The sequence below is a fragment of the Diospyros lotus genome, chromosome 4 (assembly GCF_014633365.1).
Source record: "Diospyros lotus cultivar Yz01 chromosome 4, ASM1463336v1, whole genome shotgun sequence".
Lineage (NCBI taxonomy): Eukaryota > Viridiplantae > Streptophyta > Magnoliopsida > Ericales > Ebenaceae > Diospyros > Diospyros lotus.
This window is the reverse complement of record NC_068341.1, coordinates 5,012,549-5,037,197: the sequence shown is the minus strand read 5'-3', so window position 1 is coordinate 5,037,197 and position 24,649 is coordinate 5,012,549. Positions and strand designations below refer to the sequence as shown.

Here is a 24,649-nt window from a genome sequence, read left to right as displayed (position 1 = left end):
CGGTCTCCGTTAAATTCTAACTAACAGCGTTGTAGCGCCGTGACCGTCAACGTCGCCACGCTCGGCCCGTAACGTAGGTTAACCCAGTCAAACGCGACGGTCTCCTCTCCTCCAATTCCCAAAATTACATTTAAGCCATTAATACATATAATATATATAATAATATAATATACTACTACGCGATTACGGAAAGGGGTGGGAAGGCTTCCGAAGTCCGTCTTTTTCTCGGCAGCCACTCGCTATATAATCTCTCTCCCATCGCCCCTAAAGCCATTGAACCAATATAGGTATATAGCATTATTTTTACATTCTCAGAAGCCACCTCCTCCTCCCTTCCCCCCAGAGGAAGAAGAAGAGAAAAGGAGGAGAGAGAGAGAGAGAGAGAGATACTCAAATTTCCCAACGACAACCAGACGAACCCAACCTACCCACGAAAAGAGGTCCATTTCTTCTTTTTTCCTCTCTCTGCGATTCATTTTCTCATGTTCCGGAGAGAGAGGGAGCCTTAGATAGAACGCAGAATTCGAGGTCATGGGTACCGAGGTCTTGAGACCGCAGGATTGTTTGATCCATCGCATCAGAGTCGCCCCGGCGGTGCTTCCCCACCACCGCCGGAAAAACTTTTATGGCAACTCTAACCCCAAGGCTGGCGGCCGCAGACCGGCGGTCCGGCCTGAGCAGAAGAAGCGGCCCGACAACAACGGCCAGCCCGAGTTCGGCTCGAGGCGGTCGGCGAGTTTGGATGACCTCAGGAAGACTCGCGGCAACAATCACGGCCATACGGTGATGGGGCAGGTGACGATTCTGAGGCGAGGCGAGTCCCTCGAGACCAAGATCGGCTCCGCCGCCGGCGATAACTTCCAGAACCGGGTGGAGAAGAAGGCCGGCGACGGTCCGGTCCTGTTCGGAACCGGGCGGTTGGCCCCGGACCCGGAAATGGTCCCCAAGCAGATCCGAATCGGCGATTCCAGATCCGACGTGTACGCCGGATCGGCGTTCTCGATGTCGCCGTCGCCAAGGTCTCTCCCTCTGCCGTCGTTCTTCAGCAAGCAGCAGATCTCGAGGGTCGCCGTCGATGATTCCGCGACCAGAGACCTCCGGCGACTCCTCCGCCTCGAGTGAAATAGAGACCACGTCGTTTCCCTAGATCGGTAGATCTAGAAGGATCCTAGTCCGTAAACGAAATTTATAGGTACTCTATGTCTCGGGTATTCGCTTCGTTCGATTTCGGGTCTGGACTTTCCGTAATTTTTTGAAATGGAGGGTAAAACCCGAAATTCGAGAAAGACATGTCCATGGAAGCAAATCAAGAGAAGGGTATTTATGAAATTATCTTTGAATTACGGGGCTAATCAGGGAGTGGGTATGGGGTTGTAGCAAGAAAGTACGGAATTGGGAGGGTGTATGTGGAAATATAGGAAAGTGTGGGGTGGGCATGTGAAAATATGTAACATTAGTTCACATGCCTCTTTGTTTGTTGTAATTGTGGTGGTCCTGCACCTCGTCGTCGTCGTCATGGTTGCCGTTGATGTGGAGATGGGTTCGTAAAAGTCTTTCATGTGTACTATAAAATGTATGAACGAAATAAATTTAGGGTAAATTTGAGCAGAATTTGGGTGTCATTTGATTTTCTCTTTTTTATGTTTTTTTTGCGTCGGAATTTTCTCGTCTACTTTCTCAGCGACCACGCGGACCAGAGGATTGGTTGGTAGGTAGCAACTTGGAAGGAAGCAGGAGGCAAGGCAATGACCAAGTCACGATGGAAAGTTGATGAAAACAAGAGGAAATGTGACAATCACAAGGAGGAGGGTGGGTTTGGTCCACACGTTTTTTATTCATTCATATAATAAAAAGATTAAAATCTACTAAATATCTTTTTATTAAAATTTATTTATAATATGAGATAATTCATTATTTTATAATTTTAAATAAATACTAATATTGTTGATGGTTCATCAAAATTAATGATTTGAGTAAATTCAAACTGAGCTAGCTATATTATTATATTATCAATTGGGTAGCAGTTGGGAGTTACCATCAAAGGGGTAGGTAACATTACCATCATTATTATTATTATTAATATACTTACCAGTTACCAAAATTAATTAAGATTAAGGGTTAAGGATTAAGAAGAAGCAAGGCTATAATATATAGGCAATCGCAACAATTTTCGTTTTTGAAAGTAACTTAAAAAGAAAACGACAATTAGATTCATTAATTAATTAATTAGATACTCTTAGCTTAAGTTTGCCCATTTGGCTAACTAATACCACGACCACCACCACATCCACAATTCATCCAACTACAACTACAAGTACAAAGCCAAATTTAATTACCATTATTCATTCTTAACCAAAAAATAGAAATTACTAATTTAAGCCAATATGTGCCCATTTTGGCAAATTAGGAAACAAAATTTTGGGCTTAGCTAGCTAGCTAGGAACCCTACCCAAATTAACTTGCTAATCCTATTTAAGGCATGGTTAAGTCAATTTGCCATATATAACCTCATCATCTATCTAATCTCTAAATATGCCTAAGGATGCATGCATCTCTAAAGTTTTAGATTCATAGATTTTAATGTCAGCCGTTACATAGCCATAGCCAACATGATCACTATCTCTTCATAAGATTTTAAAATTGAAATGTCAACCAATGCACATATTAAATAATGTCAAATCGAATATGCTACCATTAGATTATGTTTTTAAATATATATATATATATATATATGGGAGAGTTGGAACCGTCCATCTTACACCACACTTCATTTCAAATAATAATGTGTAAATGATTGAAGATTATTCATTCTAACTCAAAATATATATACATATATTATAAGTAAATATTACACCCATTTTATTTAAATTTTTATCTAAAAAATAAAATGTAAATTATAGCCATCAAATATCTTTTAATGATTTTTTTTTTTTTTTTTTTACATATACATAACACGAGTCACCCTTTTAATATAATTATTGTGGCTTAAATACAACAAAAAAATTATTTATTTGGAACCTAAAAATTTGAAGTGAGTTATACTTAATTTTTAAATCTCTTTTTTTTATTCACTTGGAGTGTTTGAATTTTGCCCAATTAATCCTTAGAGGTAAGTTACCTTCCCCCTGATGCACCCCTCTCAAATAAATTCAAATACGATCATAATTTATACACATTTAGAATTAAATATTTTAAACTTTAATCTTTAAACCTATGTGCTAAAAGCGTATTTTAATCACCACTCCTTTTCCATTCTCCTAATACGTAGCATTTTCACTGCTATGCTGTGGCATGTATATTAAAAATTAAAAAAGAAAAAGGCTGGATGGGCCTAGGCCCATTTAGCCAGCCCACTCCAACTTAGACAGGGCTACGAGTGATGTTGGACCGATCCATTTGATTTGAGTTTAACATGGCAGTGTCACTATAGAATTTCTTATATTTGTAATGCTGAATCTATATTTTTAAATATTAAATTAAAACATCTATTTATAATAAAATGATTGGCTAAAAGAAAAAAAAAAATGATGGGGACAGGAGAGGGAGGAGGATGATGCCATTTATCAATACTTGAAGGCATAGAGAAAAGCCAGTTTATTATGAGTAGAAGCGAACCCAATCCCACCTTCCAGTCCAAGCTCCCCACCCCCACCTTTCTTACAAGCAATCTCTCTCTCTCTCTCTCTCTCTCTGAGCATTACATTTACATATATATATATGCATGTAAGTTCATTCGTGTTCCAACAAATTAAGCATAATCATCAGCAAGGCACAAGGCGCAATTCGATCAGGAGAGAAACTAAAGGCAACCAAACCTCTCCAATGGCGAAAACCAGAACATCTTCTAATTCAAGCATGAAAGACAAGACCTTCTCAAGCTTAGGCAGCCTCATCCGGCTGCTGCCCACCGGCACTGTCTTCCTCTACCAGTTCCTCAATCCCCTCCTCACCAACAACGGCCACTGCTCCCCCGCCAACAAGTACCTCTCCACCGCCCTCATCGCCACCTGCGGCCTCTCCTGCTTCCTCTCCACCTTCACCGACAGCTACGCCGACTCCGCCGGTGCCATCCACTACGCCATCGCCACCTTCACTGGCCTCTGGCCTGCCTCCCCGCCTCCCGCCAACGTCTCCTCCTACAAGCTCCGTCCCGGCGACTTCGTCCACGCTTTCTTTTCGCTGATTGTATTCGCCGTGGTGTCTCTTCTGGACTCCAACACCGTGCGTTGCTTTTACCCTTCCTTTGAGTCTACCGGGAAGGTTCTGCTCATGGTTTTGCCGCCCGCTATCGGCGCCGTTTCTGCGTCTGTTTTCATGCTGTTCCCCAACAAACGCCATGGCATTGGGTACCCTTCAAGCCCGGCCGACGATGACTCTTAATTAATTAGTTAATTTGATACGTATATATATAATTATATGTGTGTTGTGTGTTCAGAAAACAGGAGGGAAGATGACGAGGAGGGTGATTTTCTCTTTGTGGATGCGTATTGTGTTTAGATATATATATGTTGTGGTTGTGTGTGAATAAATCAATTCTTAATATGTAAATCAAAAATATTCATATTGATATATATTGTGTTTTGAACTGGGGTATGTTGGACCGTTTGATTTATTTATTAAATAAATAAACCATATGAAAAAAATGTATAATTAATGATAATATATTATATAGTTACATACTATACCTAAGAGGTGAGCGGGCAGTCGAAAATGAACAAAAAAAAAAAAAACAGAGAGAGAGAGAAGGAAAAGGAAGATCAATGATTGGAGATAAACGGAGAATAAGAAGAACAACGGAAGAGGAAGAAGAAGAAACGTCAAAGATTGGATAGAGAGCAAGAAAAAGAACACTGGAAGATCAAAGTTGAAGAAAGATGGAATGGAAGATCAGAAAGGAGGAGGAAGAAGATGATCAGTGGAACGGTGGTTGTTTGGTGGAGAAGCTTGGAGTGGACTGAGATCGTCCGTCGATCGGAATGTGTTCAAGTGCGCTAAGATTTGCTAAAAAGGCAACATTAATTTTTGGGTTATTTATATATGCTGCTCAAAACGACGACATTTTGAGCAGCTGCCAACCCTTAAGAACAAACAAAACAGTTGGACGGACCCCTCGTCGATCTCATCCAGTTTTAGAAACAGTACTGGGTGGTAGTGTCGTACCAAAATAAATAACTCCTTAAAGTAATTTTATATATTCAATTTTTTTGATATCATTCTTGTTTTGAACTACGATTTTTTTTTTTTTTTACAAGGCCCAATAAAGAAAAATAATTATTTTATCTTGTTTACTTTATAATCAATTAAGCAGTAGAGTTGTAAACGAATTGAACCGCTCGTAAATAGTTTCTCATTTGACTTGGTAAGAGCTCGTAATATTCAACTCGTATTATAAATAAACTAAGATTGAGTAAGACAAAATTCTGCTCGATTCAATTTACAAACAAAGCTCATGAACAAACCCGTAACAACAATAACAACATATCCGGCCTTTATCTCACTATGTAGGGTTGGTTATATGAATTCTAGACTTTTATGTATTTTGCGGATATTGATAAGGCCTTGCAAAATAATTTTTTTTTTATTTTAATATTTTATTATTTATTCTTATATTTGTGATAAGGATGTTTATCTTTGTTTGAACAATGTTATTATTTTTGTTTTGGGGATTTATGCTTATATTTTTTATTATGTAAAATTATGTTCCAATGGACCTAATTTAAAAAAAAAAAAAATCTAGCGAGTTCGAGCTTGGGTGACCAAAAGCTCTTTTATCATGTTAAATGAGTTGTCTCGAGCTTGAGCTTGTTTAACATGACAAATGAGTTTTTGGCAAAATGAGCTCGAGCATTTATCGAGGTTCAACTCAAGTATATTTTTTAACTCAAGTTAAGCTCAAGGCAAGCACATTTGACTTGATTATAATTTTATAAACTAGTTAAATTTTATCTTTATTTTCTTTATAGAGTTTTTATACAATTTTTTTTTAATAAAATTTATAATTTTTAAGAATAAACACTAATTCAAGAAACATGTGAAATGAGTATTCATATAATTATGAGTTAATTTTCAAAAAAAAAATCAATATATAAATATTGATGAGGTGTCTCATTTTACATGGTATTACCATCTTCGTATGCTCATGCAAAATGATAAGATTAATAATTCATTTAAAGATATTCACTAACTATATTTTCATGTAATTTTTATCATTATCAGTCAATTTTAATGAATGACATAATAATGTTATCATTAAAACCTAACAAAGGATGTTGTTGATGCGTGGACGTTTTTGAAATGTCTATTCACTTGACTAGTAGATAATTCTAACAAACTATAAAAGATCAAACGTAATACATTAGAACCACTTCTTAAGAATCGATAAAAAAAAGGGGGAAAAAAAACCCACAAGTTAGGAAAGTGATGTTATACTTTTTGGCAAAGTAAAATGCAGTCTCTAAAAATAATAACAAATACTAATGTTTGAAAGCTAAACTAAGCGTGACAAGCTCCATTCATCACATTATCTCTGGCTTATTATCAACAAACTTTAGATCTCCTTCACAGCATCAAGCAAGGACAAAACCTAAACCAACATTTACTGGGGACCATTTTACATCTCATTTTCCATTCTACATTACACAATTTTCTACCCGGCCAAACAGTAGCAATCTTTGCCAGAAAATAGAGTATGAAAATGTCAAGCTCTTGGAGAAGAGATCAGCGGGCTATTTGCCATATTCCCCCCTTCGCAGAACAAGAGCTTCGTCATCCTCACCACCTTCTGCTTCACTCTTTCCTGTCTACCACTGCCAACTGCCTTCACAATCTCAGCCTTGACTATGTGGTGATCAGAAGTACCTTTGGAGGAGACGACAGAGTATGATCCAGGAACAAACTTGCAGCCCAAATCCGGCGAAGCCAGCACATAATCCACTCTTGTGCCGTATTTACACGTTCCCTGCACATCTGGTTCAAGAAAATTGTAATCCAATCCATTGAACAAGGGTAGGGAAGTTGTAAAACTTGTAATTCAAACTGCAGCAACAAACAACAAGAACTGTGTTCTTACTTTGGCCTTTGGCAATTATCACCACGGCTCACACTCCCCTGCAAAGTTCTTTGCATCGCTGTAACCTTTCGCCTTCAAGAGCTTCATCACCTCAACCTTTGGTGTAGGCTTTCCTATCTTTTCATAGTACTGCAAGAAAAATCTCTAAGAATACCTACTCCTTTTTTGTTATTTTTAAATCAAAATGGTTTGTTTACTTACTTTGACAATATCTGCCCATCTCTCCGATGAGTAATCTGTGGCGTCCAGAGAGTTGAGACCCCCTGCCAATATGTGAGGGCCATCATTTGATTGGAATATTGCATTCATCTGCTTCATCCTCCAATTCTCATCTAGATGGTCAAGTTGGGTACAGTGGAAGTTTACTTCTCCTATGTACGGGACATCAATTGTAGCCCTCAACACATTCTAGATTCATCCACCATTAAAGAAGAACAAGTATCAGTTGTCTGGCTTTTTAAAAGGGTTTACTTAAGAAAATAGAAAAAGGGAAGTGTTTGTGGAATGCTAAACAACTAGATAAATGATATATCACTGCATAAATCATTTTCAAACTGGGATTTCAGTATGTGGTGGTTCAGGGGAAAGAAAAAGGAACCTGAAATCTTGATCATCAAAGATTTTCTGAACTCTCCAATGCTTAATCGGCCATCTGGACAAGATTGCATTCCCATACTCTGGAGCCCAGCTCTCAGCAAATACATAATTCATAGCCAATGCACGAGCCAAATCAGAGAGGGGCTTCATGTGTTTCTCCTCCTCAGCCTTCACATCTTGCAGAGCCACGATATCAGCATCAACCTCTCTAAGTACATCAAGAATGGTTCTGCTGCCTCTCAGGCTCCCATCATCCATGTAATTGAACATTCCGGCAGGGAAGCACACAGGAGACCTCAATGGAGCATGGCTTCTATTCTTAATGGCCTCCGTATCATCTCCAACAGCACCGAGAACCTTGTTGTGGGCCAACGAGATCTCATTATCGGGAAGATTAATTGAAACCTTCAGTTTTGACTTTATGAGGCTTGTCTTCTCGGAAACATGCTCAGGACTCTTTGCCATGGGATGCAGAGGAGATTGCTTCAGTATGCTCTTCGGCTGATTCTTAACAGACTTTGACTGCCTATTAATCTTCAAATAATCCTCCTCTTCATGAACAAAAACAACTGATTTCTCAGCCTTTGGAACAGCAGGTGCAAGAGAGAACATGGCAACATTAAATGTGGCGATACGTATTGGCCTTGCCAGCAAGGCAGCACCACCACCATGAGTTGCAGGGTTGGTTCTTGCTTTCCCTCCATGCCGAATCCTTGCCTTCAGCTTCCCAAATCTCTTGATGACGACTCTTGGCTTTGGCCTTCTCCATATCAGCCACCGTATCCTCGAGCACAAGCATCGAAATTTCCTGTCAACAATGCGCAGTAGAGAGGACAATTGGTTACTGCACACACCTGCTCTAACATTTCTTGACTGCATTGGTTAATTTCAGCAGCACTTCAATCTGGGACTTTGAGACAACTGAAAGTAGAACAAACCTGATGTTGGTTAGTTCTGGGGCTAGAATGAAGAAGAGCCTTCCTGAATATAAATAGACTGAGAAACATACTGCATAAGAAAGTGCAGTTAAAATGGCAAAGCATAAAGCAGAAAAAAAAAGAGACTCCCAACTGCTCCAACAAATGAGATATTGTTTGACAATGGAGCAATTTTGTTTGACCTCTTTCTTGATGACAGCAAAATCACAACAACTCTTACCTACAAAACTAGCACCTTTCTTTGCATCGAATAAGAGCTTTTTCCGGAAGGGAAGAACCAACTTGACTTTTTGGTTAGTCTTGGCCACCATCATTTCCTTGATGATCTCCAAATGCTACCATACAATTGTTAACACTTTCTCTTAAGTAGGTAAATTAAGGCCCCCGGATTCAATGAAGAATGTGTTGATACGTACAAGAATCTCAAAAAGGTTCGCAGTGTCAAAAGGATGATGAATGGAAGACTTTTGTACTCGTATTTATTTATTGGTATTTGAGTGGGATTCTTTGTATGGTTGTGGGTTCTTTAAGAACAGATGATTCAGTGCCTTTTGTAGGTAGATAATACCCGCAGGTTGATTCTTGGGCCATGGAAATTTGGCGCAGTGGACAAAAGTCATGGAAGATTGTTGATGTGAAACCCCTAAATCACGTTTCCATAAAGTCATGGAGGCCAAAAAGGTTGACACAGAGACAGAGATGAATTATTAAAAGCATATCTAAGCGATATAATAATGAGGCAATTATGAGAAAATACTATGCAGAGAAGCAGCATAGAACAAACTACAAGAGTTCGGCTTTGGCCCACAGAAGAAAACAGTGTTGCTTTTACAGAAGTAACTCATTTATGAATAAGTATTAATCACATCATAGTTTCAATTTTCCATAGTTCATCCACCCTAAAACTTAATAGGGCTTGCACAAGTGATACTCCCAGCTGCAAACTAATCAAAATGAGGAGTAAAAAAGATACAAATCCTCGGCATCTCCCATTTGCTACCATTATCCAAAGAAAAATTATACAAAGATCTTAACATAAACGTTTCTTGACGGCTTAAACCCACAGCATGTTTCCCCAGTGAAGGTCTTTTCTGGTGTAATTGCTCTGTGTATACTTTGTTTCTTGAAACATGGCAGCAAAAAATGAAGGCCCGGACAGCAAACGGCCTTCTTTATTTTGGGTGCCAAACATCAGGAAAAGCAACATAATGTATTTGATTCCTCACTGATCCGCAAACAGTGCATCCAGAAGATTAGCAGATGAATCATTCTTTCCGTTCTCTTCAAAAAATCCGTTAGACGCATTTTCTCTTCTCAATTTTCGCTCCTCAACGATAGAATCTGCCGTTTCTGCACAGTAGTTCCGTCTCACCTGTTTCACAGGCCTTTCAGCTACAACAAACTTATTCCCGTCACGGGTTCTCTCAGAGAATCCTGCCCAAACTGAACAGAACCATGTGTCAAGTTCACAATTCACTAGAACAGAACACAAAACTTCAAAGAAGACGGTCATTGTTAATAGAAATTAAGCAGAGATATTTATGATAATGATGCCTCTTAAATCGGTATACACTGATTGGAACACATTCTATGCTTATAATAGGAAGATTACACCCTTTTATGATTGAAAGTGTTGATTTTTGCGGTGTTTTCTTTACATATCTTTTCAGAAAATCTTCAACCTTCTAAGGAGAAATTTCCTTACCACCTCGACATGTTAATTATTGTAAATGCATATCACTGTTGTGATATTAGCTTTTCCACAGTTGACCACTGAGTATAGTGAGGTTAGTCTTTTTGTAGGTAGGTAACTATAACAATGTCCTATGCCTTGTATTTGTCCAAGAAAGCAGATGCAGCTAAACCACAGACCCAGAGAACTCAATGCTGAATGACAGCTTCCAAGAGTGGCTCAATCATGACTCATGATAACATATTCACAGCACCAAAACAAGAAAAGAGGAAAAATAACCTTAGTATACTAACAGCATTTTGGCAAAGATAAAACCTTGAAGAATCTCCCCCCCCCCCCCCCCCTCCTAAAAAAAAAAAAAGGCAAACATTTAACCAGAAAACAAAAGAGTTAGCACAGAGACAAATGGAACAGAAACCTCAAGAAATCAAACAATTCAACTAATGTTGAAATGTGAAACACCCTTTGTCCAATAGAAGTTTGATTAGTTCACTACTTATTAATGTTGGATTGATAGTTGCCACAGATGACTAGAATGCTAATACTCAAAACAATTCTAGCTAAGAAATGAAAAGAGCAGATTTACAAAGGCAACGGATAGAAGGGCAATTGTCCAAAATAATTTATATTTTCTCTGTATCTGATGGAAGCATATAAATATTAAACTCCCAATTGTCAGTTGGGAAGGAAGCCATTTTCATCAACTCTCTTCTTCCTCTCTCCCTTTTTTATCTTTTCTTTTTTTAATATGCCAAAAAAAAGATATGACCATGATAGGGGAATAAGGTGCGTGCTTGTTATTGTTGTTGACAGGAGTTTTGCCAGGGTATGTTTTCCTTTTGGAACATATCTAAGACAACATAAGGCATGGGCATATGTTAACTATTGCTTTCTTTTTTGTTTATTACCAATGCACATTGACACAATTGGAGGTCTTAGAGTTTATGTAGCCAACTCCACCTAATGGGATTGAAGTTTATGATTCTTGTTCACAAACAAGCTACGAATTTTAGAATTCACAGAACTGAAAAGTCTGAAGGCACCACTGGTATGGTCCACATTTTTTATTTTATGATGGATCCAAGTCATTTTATTTGAACTTGGGAAATGATTCATATGAGTTAAAACATGTCCAATTCTGAAAGCAATTATTCAAGTTATAGGCACTTATAGCAAGCAAACAAAAAAGTTACAGCAATAGGACATGTGTCTGACAAGTTTTGGAATCTAAAACAGCATCATTACACAGTATCTATGTTAACGAGCACCAAACAGAGAAGTGAATTATCACGTAGAAATCATCTAATTGAGTGTGATGTTTTGCATTAGCTATCACAATGGTTTAAATATGGCCACAGAAAAAAAAGTCTCAGCGGAGAAAAGAAAGAAAGGCAACTTCTCAACAATACAGCGTGAGAAATAACTTTGCTTCCAACCTGCTGACAACCCAAAGTTGCTACAATTTTATTCTACTTAACAGCATGATCATCTGTTTTCAATATAGTGCCTACTCTAATTGTGGGCTGCATGGTGAACTAATAACAAAAGAATGTCACTAACCAATGAACTTACCATTAATCAAAATGTGACTTGTGATAGCATGAAGAAAATTACCTCCAAAGTGATGTAAAACAATTGAAGCTGCTACTGTAACATTTAGTGAAGCCGTGCCACATCCATATTGTGGAATATAAACAAAGAAATCACATATCTCACATTCTTTAGCAGATAGGCCAATTCCCTACAAAATATAGGAAGACACAAATGTAGCTTTAAGTATACATAAACTTTGATGATTTTGTTAAATACTGACAAGTACTCTGGTCCTAAGATCATTTTGTTTTCCTATTTACTGCCTTAACTTTCTCTTCCCTCCACAGACCTGTAAGAATAGGTTTTAACTCATAATTCCTAGTATTCTGAAATTAATCATTTACGAATAAAACCTCATTGCCAAGAAGGAAAGCAGTGCTCCTCTTGAAAGGGTGTCGATCCACGGCAATGGCTTCGTCCGTGATCTCGACCCCGCATATATCGCAATCTCTTTCCTGCGCATTTCGACAAACACCTGATATGCCATTACCAATCCGAAACCGGCAGAATTCAAAGAACAAAACTTAGAAAGAGGGGTTTCAGGGGCGGACACCTTGAGGAAGAGGCGGGCGTCGGAGAGGGAATGGAAGTGGCGGAAGCGGAGGTGGGAGGCGGAGCCGTGGTTACCGAAGGCATTGAAGTCGCGGCGGCCCACCAGTATAAGCTCCGACACGCCAAACGCCGTCGCGCTGCCGCGCCAGCGTGCCCACGTTGTGCCTCTTTGCTATGTTGTGTACCACCACGTAGCTCTCGATTCCACATTCATTCGCCATATCTATACATACATATATATAGATAGAGAGAGAGAGAGAGACAGAGGGGGGGAGAGAGACTTCACTTCAGTTCTCGTATCTGGTTCAACTCAACACAGCTGCGAACCGCTCTGACTATAATTTAAGAAACGACGACGTATCGGCAGTTTCGTCGGCCCTTTTATGCTGCCTGAAGATTATTTTTTATCCGAATTAAATAAATTGATCACAAAATTACTTTGATTTTTTTTATTTAAAAAGACTCTTATCTTCACTTTGTATAACATAAAGAAGTCTTTTTCCCTAATTTTGAATTTATTTTTTACAAAAATAAAGGTATATAAATGAAAAGAGTTTATTTTCCCCAGTTTTGAAGTTATTTTATACAAAATTTAAAATTATAAAAGAATAATTAGTTCATTTAGTTAATGACTTTTTTATTTTTATTTTTTAATGATCTTTTTATAAAATATTTTGTAATTAAAAAAGATATAATTTTTTTATCCAAACGTGACCTAAGTGAGTCTTATTTCTATTAAATTTGAAGGAACTTGACTTGAATATAAATATAACCGATTTGAATATAAAGCAAGATAAAATACTATTTTAAGTTGTAACCATTTTTAGTGCCAAAAGCAATGGAAACACAGAAGGCATAACCAAAGGGCCTTTTGGTGTCCTAGTTTTCATCAGATGGTAAGAAGATTCTGAAAAACATATGAAACCAAACTATATATTCAGCACTGCTGCAAGTTTCTGCGTTTACAGATTGTGAGATCCTGTTCTTGGTCTTGCATCCTATGTGCAGTTTGATTTCATTTCTATAATGTAATTATTTATCATTTGTTTGCTATGAACATGATTATTTATCTACAGCTGGCTGCAGATGAAGCCAACGCTCATATCTCACAGGAGTTTCTTCCTCAGACAGCAACTTGAGCTGCAGCTAGCCTGGCAATCGGCACCCTGTCGAGAAGCCCGGCGGTAAGAAATATTGAAATTTAGATTGATTCAACAGAAACAGAAACAGAATGGGATTTCTAGAAATATTGAAATTTAGGATTACTGACATATCTATATCGAATTTTCAGATTGTGGCAACCCCGGAGGGAAGGGGTATTAAGTGGTGACTATTATGGAATCTCACTTAACAAGTGGTATGAAAGGCAATGCCTAACAAGAAAAGAAACTGGATGTCCTGTGAGGCTGGGCTTGTCGACAGTATGTATGGAGAAGAAATCTCACCTGAAGGGAGAGCAAGAAACATAGTCAAGTCCAGCCTCTGCAAAGAATGCAACAGAAGAAGGCTCCCCGCCATGCTCCCCGCATATGCCGACCTGTTTTTGTTGTCACAAGACATGGAATAGATAGAGTGTTTTGAGTTGAATGAATTTTGCTTACAAATCTGGACAAGAAAGGTTTGGGCCACAAAGTTGGAAGAAACATGGAACTTCTATGTTTGGTTCACCGTATGACGGGTTGAATAAGGAAGAAGAATGCTGCAGCAATGCAGCAAAATGTCGAATTGGTAAGAATAGCAGCCTGGGTTAAAATCTGGTCACAAGGGGCAATCCCCTGAATGATCAAGCTAGGACTAATTGATATCAGCGAGTTATCGGGACCAAAAGATCCCTCTAGTTCTGAGAAAATGAGCCAGAAAGTTAGTTATTACTTCTTGCTACAAGTTGGAAAAACAGGTCTGAAAGTTGCCACTAACCTTCAAGCTTGGCCTAGCTGCTCGGCCTTTTTCGGTGGCAAGCTTGATGAGTTGACCCACGCCTTTCTGATCGAGTACCTGAGGGAAAGGTATAGCATCAAGTTTGAAACTCTATTGATCAAAAGGGTGCACAGTATTTTGCAGGAAAATCATATGGAAACTGATAATACTGACCTCAAATGGATCATGTTGGAGAATGCCTTTAGATAGGTATATGGGGAGAAATTTGCCGACATCATCTCTACTGTAGCCGAATGTCATTTGGGTGAGATCATTGGTCCCAAAGGAGAAGAATTCTGCCTCCTTTGCAATCTACCATTATCATAAAAACAATTTATAAAATGCATGTAACAGATAAATTTCTCATTTAGTTCAACAGAAAATAAAGTTGAATCCGATAATTTTCAGAAGTGTAGAAACTGGTTTACCTCATATCAGTCAAATCAAAAGATTTTATCAAGAATAGGGACAAAGAACAAATTACAGAGGCCTTGAAGGGAAAGCTCATCTTGACCTACCTCATCTGCAACCAGAGCAGCTCTAGGAATTTCAATCATGGTCCCAACTTTGTAGCCCAATGAGGAACCCATCTCTGAGAACACTTTCTTTGCAACATCGCGAATCAAACGTACTTGATGTCCTAGCTCCTGCAAAGAAGAATACCAAGTTTAACAAAGACTTAAAAAAATTAAGAATACATCAAATTTGAACTATAGAAAGGCCTAACAACAGCACCAAGCTGGCCTTATCACAAGCCACAAGGGAAAAGAATGGATTGGGATTAATAGGAGAAATCAGTTATGAGAAAGAAACAGGAAAAGCACGGTTCGTGCCTGGGGTGTTCCAATAAGGGGAACCATTATCTCTGGGAAGATCTTGACTCCTTGGTTGCTCATGTTCACAGCAGCCTGAAATATAGCTCGCACTTGCATTTCTGTTAGCTCCGGGTAAGATATGCCTAGCCTGTAAAGAAACATCACAAAAACAACGTAAATAATTTTGACAATCGATACATGTCCGGGTATGATAGTAAAATCAGGTAACTGAAAGCCAACATGGCATTGTATCTAAGCCAAATACATCGAACAGTAAATCAAAGAAATGCGTAAGACTGACTACCAAACCTGCAACCTCGAAAACCAAGCATGGGATTTACTTCAGATAATTTCTCAATCCTCGAGTAAACATCATCTTCTGTCATGCCAGTGTCTGCAGTTAGTTCATGCACAATGTGCTCCAAGTCACCTTCTGGTAGAAATTCATGGAGTGGAGGGTCTAACAGCCGAATTGTCACCGGCAGACCTGAATGTTTAGTTATCTTGTCATGTAACAGAAAGTTCGAAAAGTAAAAACGTTTACATTTTAATGTAAATGTGAGATCCTAGCTCCCCTGAACACCAACTAATGGCAGGTGTAACCATCAACACAAGATGATGTTACACGCATCTTCTTTCTCCCGGATAATTATTACACTTAACATATATTTGTAGAATAGACAAAGTACCATCCATTGCTCGGAAAATGCCCTCAAAGTCTGATCTTTGATAAGGTAACAACAGGTCCAATGCTGCCTTCCTCTGTTCCAGTGTTACAGCCATTATCATCTTTCTCACAGCTTTTATCCTCTCATCAGAAGCGAAGAACTGAGGAAACATAAGGAATTCATTCCATTCAGAAACCTGATGGTATACAGCAAAAAATACATGTTTGAACTACTCTAGGCCTATTAGCAAGCCCTGCCATCAGCTTCCACTCAGACAAAAAAACAAAAGCACCTAGCATGAAAGGTTGCTTTAAAATAAGGTACGTTAGCGACCACGTCTTCAATAAGGTGCAGGGCTTGAAGAAGCGGAGTGAACCTAGTTCCCCCTTCAACATGAGGAATATATTCATATCCGGTTGCAGCTACCACAATAAAAAGAAAGAAGAATCTACAAATTAAAGCATCAGCTACAAGTTCTGTAGGTTCTTCATCCCGACTGCTGCTAAAAGCCAAGAAACCTTCTCATTTTTCCGTATAACTCTTGGAAGACGAGTGAAATAATTACCATGTGTTCTGTCCTGCAAAGTCCAATTCCTTCGGCCCCATTATTTCTTGCTGTGAATGCATCTTCTGGGGTGTCAGCATTTGCCATAACCTGTAGAAAGTCACATTTCCAATCAGTTGAAATCCTGAGCAACAGAGGCCACTCGCATATTATATGATACAAATGGCTGCAGCACCTTGATACGCCTTATTTTGTCAGCCCAAGACATGAAGATCTCCAAATCGCCACTCAGAGCCGGAGGGGAGAGTGGTTGTTTGCCTAAGATCACCTCTCCTGTGGAACCATTGAGTGAAATCCATTCTCCTTCATGAATAACCTTGTCTCCAACCAAAACAACCTGCTCTAAAATAAAACATTAACTCCCTCTTTTGCTCAAAAGAACTAAGGAAAGGAAAAACTGCCAAACCACCTTAGAAAAATTCCCAAGTCTACCTTCTCAGCATCATTAACACGGATATCAGCACAACCAGAAACACAGCACTTTCCCCATCCTCGGGCTACAACAGCTGCATGAGATGTCATGCCACCTCTAGCTGTCAATATCCCAGTGGCTACATGCATACCACCCACATCCTCTGGACTTGTTTCTGTCCTCACCTGAAACCATGTGGAAATCATCAACCATTGAACAAGACAAGGGCTCCAATTAAGACATTGTACACAAGTTAATTTGTATAAGATGCATTGGTGATGATAACATAGGTTTGATGGCTATGATTCACATAACATGTTCAGGCCTAGAACACGTATTACCATAATCATAGCCAAACTTGAGAAGCTAAACCATAAATAAGGAAAAAAAAATCAGAAGTTCTGTGAACAGTTGAAGGGGTGACAAACGGATCATTACTTGGGATCTTATTTTTGCTTCTCTCACTGGCATGCACTGCATGGCTGTGGCATTATAGAATTACAGATAGATAATACACAAGCGAAACTAAAACTGATGACATGAAGACCAATCATAACGTACCAAGATGGCACTCTTTCCTTGTGCATGCCATGCTTCAGCATCATCAGCACTGAATACAACCTGCCCCACAGCAGCTCCCGGAGATGCAGGCAACCCCTTGGCAACTACTTTGTCTTTGTAAGCTGATGGATCTTCAAACTTCAACAATCAATCACAGACATTAGATACATTATTTTTGTTTGGAACCATAATTGAATCTTTACTGCAAATTAATCGAAAGGCCCTTATAGTTGCATAACATATGCATATAAACACCAAAAGTTGATCTATTAAGTAAATATGAATTACTTGGATTTCAGCACTTTGCAGCTTGTTCAAGTTCATTGCTAGAAAGATGAACTTCAGTGTTTCATTATGGCTTGTAGGTTAGAACAGATGTGATAAACGTGTTTACCTGGGGATGGAGGAGTTGATCGAGATGCTGTGGTTCCACCATCTTGATTGCAGTGCGAGTGTCAACAAGGCCTTCATTAACCATGTCTACAGCAATCTTCACTGCACATTTTCCTGTACGCTTGCCTGAACGGCATTGCAGCATCCAAAGCCTATTATCTTGAACCGTGAATTCTATATCCTGTATCCATCGTAACAATAGTAATACCATCAGAATTTTGCGCCAATGAAGTTATTTTTTTCTATGCAAATCCAGCAATACAGCATTAGTAAGTAATTCAACTTGGACCATTACACAAGAAGAAGAAAAAAGATCAAAGCCAATGAAAATCTTAGGAATTGAGGTTATAATTTTCCACTAGAATGAGAACTTTTACCATCATATCCTTGTAATGTCGTTCTAAAATTTCACAGTTCTCCACAAGCTCCTTGTAAGCGTCAGGCATGCAGTTTTCCATGGTGTCCAAGTGCTCTGGTGTTCTTATTCCAGCTACTACATCCTCTCCCTATTGAAATATGTTAGTCAGCTGCTAACTCATGCAAAATGATCTATGCATAATTACGCCAAGAAGTAATATGGTATATCATTTTAGGACCTGGGCATTGATCAGAAACTCCCCATAGAGCTTCTTTTCACCAGTGCTCGGATTCCTAGTGAAGAGGACCCCTGTCCCTGATGTATTTCCCATGTTTCCAAACACCATGCATTGAATGTTTACTGCTGTACCCTTTAACCCAGTTATCTGGTTAATGCTCCGATACTTGATGGCTCTCGAACTGTCCCAGGAATCAAAAACCGCCTTGATAGCCAACTGCAATTGTTTCTTTGGGTCTGCAGATTATCAGAAGCAAAGTAGATTTATAAGCTCGACAAAATTGGTGTGCAACTTATGCGTCGAGTCTTGAGCTTGGTAAAAGCAAATATACGAAATAAGAAAAGAGGTAGAAGAAAACCAAATCTAGATGTTGATAATGCTACTTGGTACCTGAAGGAAAATTTTCCCCCCTTGCTTCAATATAAACACTCTTGTATTGTTCCACTAGCTCTTTAAGATCGGAGGCTGTAAGTTCAGTATCAAGCTTGACACCTTTCACATTCTTCAAATTTTCCAGTTTCTCCTCAAATAATGAATGTGAAATTCCCATTACCTTGAATGGAAAATAATTTTCAACTATTTCAGAACAAAACAGAATTTAGAAAAATAATGATAGGTAACTGTCAATGTTGAAAATACAGAGAACAGGATTCTGCTATAACGGAATAGAGAGGACAACTCAAACAATGCAGTATCTCCAATCTAAAGCAACACTTACAACATCTCCAAACATGTCCAGAAAGCGTCTGTATGAGTCGTACGCGAATCGCTCTCCACTTTTTGCAGCCAAACCAGCAACCACTTCATCATTCAGTCCAAGGTTGAGAACGGTGTCCATCATGCCAGGCATGGAAATCTAAATCATGAATGAGAGTCTCAATATACGCCTTTGGTGACAAAAATGATTCAAAACAAGATTAGGCCCTTTCCTACAACTGATAACATAAATCAATCTTCCACTTGCTCAAAGTATCACTTTCCAAGTTAAATAAGCCCATAAAAAATAAGGGCATCCCAATTTCCAGAAGTTCGAACCCGCGACAAAGGAGCAACTTTAAGGGACTTACAGCGGCGCCAGAGCGGACAGAAAGGAGGAGTGGCTTTGAAGGGTCACCCAGAAATGCCCCCATGTCCTCTTCAACGCTCTCTAAGCCTTCCAATATCTCTTCCCACAGTCCATCTGGTAGTTTTTTGCCATTGAGCTGATACTCTTGGCATGCTTCTGTTGATATTGTAAGCCCTGGTGGCACTGACAAACCAATGCTCGCCATTTCTGCCAAGTTTGCTCCTTTACCTCCCAACTAAAACATAAACACACAAATTCATGTCTCTAAACTGGAAGTTCAAATGCCCAACTTGGCTTGGAATTTCAATCACAGTATCAACATGTGCAGAGCCAAATATTTACGAAATTAATAATATGGACAAGTAATAGCTGATAGCATGAGCAGAAAAAACTGATGCTAAAAATGAAGCTGACATTTCTGAGGGCAAGATTTTCTAAGGAAAGAAAATTGTAAGAGCCGCAAGAAAATCCAAGTCCAACATCAAAATATAAGATTAAAAAAATGTCTTTTATGAAACATTTTAAAGTGAAAATTAACGATTTTTAATTAAAAACAATATTTTTACATTTAAACAACCGAAAAGAACATCCTGTGTATTTAATATTTATTACTCACCAAGGACTTCATGCCCTTGTTGCCTTCACTCTTCCCCTTGCCAAAGGTAAACACTCTCTGTGTCAACATCAAAGAGCAAGTTAATACACACTCCAGCAAAGAAAATCAATCAGAAAACTGAAAGAAAGAAAATTTTCCATTCATTTGAGAGAAAATCAATCGGTGGTTTGACAACTTGATTGATTATTCCAAGTTTTGAAGAGAAGAGAAAGAAGCAGAATCTGTGCGTTACCTTCATGGTCTCTCTCTCTCTCTCTCACACAAGATTGAATAGATGGAAGAGAGAACTGCGCAGGTTGTGGCCAGCCAAATAGCGTCCTTGAGTTTTGTTAATGGACAGAAGAGAAATTTATCCTCCATGCATGCATCGATTAGGGTGGTTGGCAAGTGCAACGTAATTGCTACGTGTCAAGTTATTATTTAATCACCAATTAACAAATAAGTTGAGCTTATCGTATATTCTCAACGTCCCCCTACCATTCAATGAATCGAAGAAAATAGTGGATGCACGCAACAGACGTCAATATGCTGACGTCTTATTATAATTTAATTATTTATCTTTTATGTATATAGATTTTAAAGTTATCGTACAATATTTAAAAGCTACATATATACATAGTATGCTATGAAAGAAATTCTATATATATGACAAGATAATTGAAGAAAATATTGAAATGCATACGATATATGTTACTCTATATTTAAAATACAATACATAATATAAAAATAAAATATGAAGTATATTTATTTTTATAAAATTATTATACTTATTTTTCTCAGAAACTATCTTTACAAAAATTATAAATAAATTTTAAATACCATCTGAAAATCTATAATATATACATAAAAAAAAAAAATTGAAAGATAAAGGAGGCATGGCCGCCTGCCCTCTGCCTAGTCTCATATCATTAAAGATATAAAAGAAATATATTTTTTATTATTTTAATTACACCCTTAAATTATATTTAATTCATTGTTCTTAATAAATTTATTGAAGTGTGCAATTGACCCTTGCATAATTTAAGCATATAATTAAAATAATAAAAAATGAAAAAAAAAAACATATAAATACAAGAATTAAAATATATATTTGATCAGAGTGTAACATTTGTGTTAGTAAGTAAAATTTTATTAAGATAATATATCAAATTTTAATGAGATTAGGTGACTTTAAGGGTATAAATTCTAATTCGTCATTCATTTATAATATAACATTGTTTTTTATAAGACTCTTATGAATCATATTGTAACTAATAGTTTCCTCTGGCTTCTTAGTAAATTTGTAAGTATATAGACAAAACAACACTTGTACTATGGCTAAAAAATATCTTATTTAAGACCCTTATAACACAACAAATCTTAGTATTATTGTATAAATTTGATTACATAAATTTTAACTCGTCGGTTATTTTTAATACGGTATTAGTTTATATAAAATATTTATAAACAACACTCGATCAGATGTTCCAGATGCCCCAACATATTTGCGAGGAGAGAGACAAAACTACACTCTTATCAGTCAAGCTCTTACCTTCTTGGTAGTTGGTGCAGGATCTGAAACCGGAGTCAGGATGGCTTGCAGCTGCTTCCCCTGCTTCAAGTTGCCAAATCCATTTGCACTGATCTGCAGCTCCTGACACCGAACCGGCCGGGCACGACCGGCCAGCCGGTTCACATGAACCGTGGACCGGCCCCCTCTCTGAGTATCAAACTGGCTCTGATCTCCATACTTGTGCTTCAACGCCACTCTCGACCTTGCAATAATCATATCCTTCACAGTTGCAGACATTTCCCCCTTCCTTCAATCAAACTTCATCAATCCCTCAGCAACAACTGATCGATCAACAAGCACAAAAGATTCCAATCAAGAAACGATTAATCCTACTCGGACGGTGAAAACATGGATTATTACTTAAAACATTGGAGAATTAACTTTCTAGCTTTGAACCCAGAAACGATCTCAGTTGGGTCATCAAATATTGATTGGACATTGAAGAATGAACTTTCTAGTCTTGAACCCAGAAACAATCTTAATTGGATCATCATCAAAATACTGATTTAAGATTGAAGAATGAACTTTCTAGTTTTGAACCCAGAAACAATCTCACTTGGGTCATCAAAATATTGATTGAACATTGAAGAATGAACTTTCGAGTTTTGAACCCAGAAACAATATTATTCTCACTTGGGTCATCAAAGTATTGATTGAACACTGACGAATGAGCTTCCAAGTTTCGATCAAGGTTAACAATCTCTCTTGGGTCATTCAAAATATTGGTTGAACATTGATTCATTTGTATATGATGACAGAACAGCAAAGCAGCATGCATGCACAGATCAACAGTACAACCAACGAAAAAATGAAAAAACAACAATTATATGTGAAAAGAAGTTGAAATTAATTATGGCGAGGTTTGAATACCTAGAAGGTGATTGAGAAGAGTCTGAAGAGAGAGCTGAAGATGGATGCAGGATCCCTTGCCCTTTCAGGCACAGAGGTCAGGTGGGTCTGTGGACCAAAAAAATGGGCGGTTTTAAGTTTTCGTTTTGTATTGTATATCAGAAATGAGTGGTGGAAATTACAATCATGGCGCTAAGTTGTTGGAACTTGGAAGTTAACTAACATTTGACTTGTGGCCGTGTTCCAGAGAGTGAAAACGGTTGGACTGTTCATGGGAACTAACCGAAATCTCCATGTATTCGTGTTTGCTGTCATGTATTAACGTTCATACACATAATAATAAATTGTAATATCACGCGATAAATCTAAATTATTTAGTGACGTAAAATAAAATATTTTTTCTCGAGTATTTTTAAACTATATATTTCCTCACGTAAAAAGTCATCCTTTCAGTTAAAAAACAAAACAATGTCTTACATATCAAAATAACAATAATGACATTTGATATTCTTCTACTAACGTTATTTTTATAAATTTAAATCATTTTAAATATGTCGCTTTCATGTCTTTATTTTTACTAAAAAGTGTGGACATATACTTTTTTTTATATCAAATTACCTCAAAAAAAAAACTCACTATAAAGAGCAATTTTTATATATATAAAAATAAGATAGTCTGAAAATAAAAAAATTTCTCCCCAAAACTTGCATTAATAATTTGCATTTAGTACTTATTGCATTAATAATTTGTATTTAGTAATTTATATTAATAATTTAAAATTTTCAATTACTTTGAAACAATAAGTACTAATTAGTGTAAAATTAATAATAAATTTTAAATATATGAGTTTTTCAATGTTAATGAGTTTTTCAAAATATTATTATGTGAATATTAAATATTTAATTAATCCATCAATTAATCAAAAATAAATACTATTTATGAGAAATATGAATAGGCACTTAAAGTATTAAATAAGTCACAGAAAATTATTTATTAAATAAAATTTTATATTTATATAATATAATAATATATAATATCTTTATATATATAAAAATAAGATAGTCTGAAAAAAAAAAATTCCCCCAAAAACTTGCATTAGTAATTTGCATTTAGTATTTACTACATTAATAATTTACATTAATAATTTAAATTTTTCAATTGCTTTGAAATAATAAGTACTAATTAGTATAAAATTAATAATAAATTTTAAATACCTGAGTTTTTCAATGTTAATAATGAGTTTTTCAATACATTATTATGTGAATATTAAATAATTAATTAATCCTTCAATAAATCAAAAATAAATACTATTTATGAGAAATATGAATAGATACTTAAAATATTAATTAAGTCACAGAAATTTATCTATTAAATAAAATTTTATCTTTATATAATATAATAATATATAATATCTTTATATATATAAAAGTAAGATAGTCTGAAAAAAAATTTCCCCCAAAACTTGCATTAATAGCTTGTATTTAGTACTTATTGTATTAATAATTTACATTTAGTAATTTACATTAATAATTTAAAATTTTCAAATGTTTTGAAATAATAAGTACTAATTAGTGTAAAATTAATAATAAATTTTAAATACATGAGTTTTTCAATGCTAATGATGGATATTTCAATGCATTATTTTGTGAATATTAAATATTTAATTAATCTGTTAATCAATCAAAAATAAATATTATTTATGAGGAATATGAATAGACACTTAAAGTATTAAATAAATCACAAAAAATTACTTATTAAATAAAATCTTATGTTTATATATATATATATAAAAGTAGGATAGTCTGAAAAAGAATTTTTTCCCTCCAAAACTTGCATTAATTACTAAAAGTAACAGTGATTAATAATTATTATAAAATTAATAATAAATTTTTCAATGCATGAGTTTTTCAATGCATTATTATGTGTATATTAAATAAGGATAATCTGTCAAAGAATTTTTTCTCCCAAAACTTACATTAATAATAATTAAATTATCTTTATCTCTATATCTTTATATTATTATTATTAAAAGTCTGATAATCTATAAATAAAAATTTTTCTCTCAAAACTTGCATTAATAATAATTAAATTATTATTACTAAAAGTAACAATAATTAATAATTACTTTAAATTTAATAATAATTTTTTCAATGCATTAGTAATTAATAATTACTAATGCATAAATTTTTTAATACTA

General features: G+C 36.5%; 5 protein-coding genes across 6 annotated transcripts; 2 read left to right on the top strand and 3 right to left on the bottom strand.

Annotated features, from left to right (window-relative positions):
• The first annotated feature begins 259 nt into the window (after positions 1-259).
• LOC127800278 (uncharacterized) lies at positions 260-1,611 on the top strand. The gene has a single exon (XM_052334795.1). The coding sequence runs from the start codon at positions 532-534 to the stop codon at positions 1,120-1,122; it is 591 nt and encodes a 196-aa protein (XP_052190755.1). The 5' UTR covers positions 260-531; the 3' UTR covers positions 1,123-1,611.
• Positions 1,612-3,673: 2,062 nt separating this feature from the next.
• Positions 3,674-4,577, top strand: LOC127800276 (protein DMP2-like). The gene has a single exon (XM_052334794.1). The coding sequence runs from the start codon at positions 3,718-3,720 to the stop codon at positions 4,378-4,380; it is 663 nt and encodes a 220-aa protein (XP_052190754.1). The 5' UTR covers positions 3,674-3,717; the 3' UTR covers positions 4,381-4,577.
• Positions 4,578-6,367: 1,790 nt separating this feature from the next.
• On the bottom strand, positions 6,368-8,730 carry LOC127800203 (uncharacterized). The gene is given in 5 exon segments (XM_052334685.1): positions 6,368-6,966; positions 7,070-7,093; positions 7,096-7,198; positions 7,271-7,478; positions 7,668-8,730. Coding segments are annotated over 5 exon segments (1,482 nt in total). The 5' UTR covers positions 8,546-8,730; the 3' UTR covers positions 6,368-6,697.
• Positions 8,731-9,431: 701 nt separating this feature from the next.
• On the bottom strand, positions 9,432-12,788 carry LOC127800349 (uncharacterized). The gene is given in 5 exon segments (XM_052334919.1): positions 9,432-10,047; positions 11,912-12,038; positions 12,244-12,345; positions 12,444-12,581; positions 12,583-12,788. Coding segments are annotated over 5 exon segments (669 nt in total). The 5' UTR covers positions 12,664-12,788; the 3' UTR covers positions 9,432-9,826.
• Positions 12,789-13,359: 571 nt separating this feature from the next.
• Positions 13,360-22,639, bottom strand: LOC127800348 (pyruvate, phosphate dikinase, chloroplastic). Of its 2 annotated transcripts, XM_052334916.1 has the most exons (21): positions 22,474-22,639; positions 21,583-21,884; positions 20,052-20,108; positions 19,437-19,670; positions 19,088-19,225; positions 18,760-18,922; positions 18,370-18,605; positions 18,151-18,279; positions 17,775-17,954; positions 17,381-17,518; positions 16,840-17,004; positions 16,583-16,744; positions 16,408-16,497; positions 15,864-16,002; positions 15,484-15,661; positions 15,193-15,322; positions 14,878-15,006; positions 14,534-14,671; positions 14,360-14,437; positions 13,888-13,979; positions 13,360-13,608 (listed from the first exon to the last, which is right to left on the bottom strand). In XM_052334916.1, the coding sequence occupies exons 2-21, from the start codon at positions 21,838-21,840 to the stop codon at positions 13,566-13,568; spliced, it is 2,877 nt and encodes a 958-aa protein (XP_052190876.1). In that variant the 5' UTR covers positions 21,841-21,884; positions 22,474-22,639; the 3' UTR covers positions 13,360-13,565. The 2 variants fall into 2 exon arrangements, with proteins under 2 accessions (XP_052190876.1, XP_052190878.1); XM_052334918.1 differs by lacking the exons at positions 13,360-13,608; positions 13,888-13,979 and adding an exon at positions 13,998-14,282.
• Between the last annotated feature and the right edge of the window lie 2,010 nt (positions 22,640-24,649).

Coding starts and splice junctions, on each gene's coding strand:
- LOC127800348 (XM_052334916.1), bottom strand. CDS start 21,840: ATGTCTGCAACTGTGAAGGATATGATTATTGCAAGGTCGAGAGTGGCG. Junction 15,662..15,863: donor CATTTTCCGAGCAATGGATG/GTACTTTGTCTA, acceptor CTAAACATTCAG/GTCTGCCGGTGACAATTCGG. Junction 14,672..14,877: donor CTGCTCTGGTTGCAGATGAG/GTAGGTCAAGAT, acceptor TGATAATGGTAG/ATTGCAAAGGAGGCAGAATT.
- LOC127800276 (XM_052334794.1), top strand. CDS start 3,718: ATGCATGTAAGTTCATTCGTGTTCCAACAAATTAAGCATAATCATCAG.
- LOC127800278 (XM_052334795.1), top strand. CDS start 532: ATGGGTACCGAGGTCTTGAGACCGCAGGATTGTTTGATCCATCGCATC.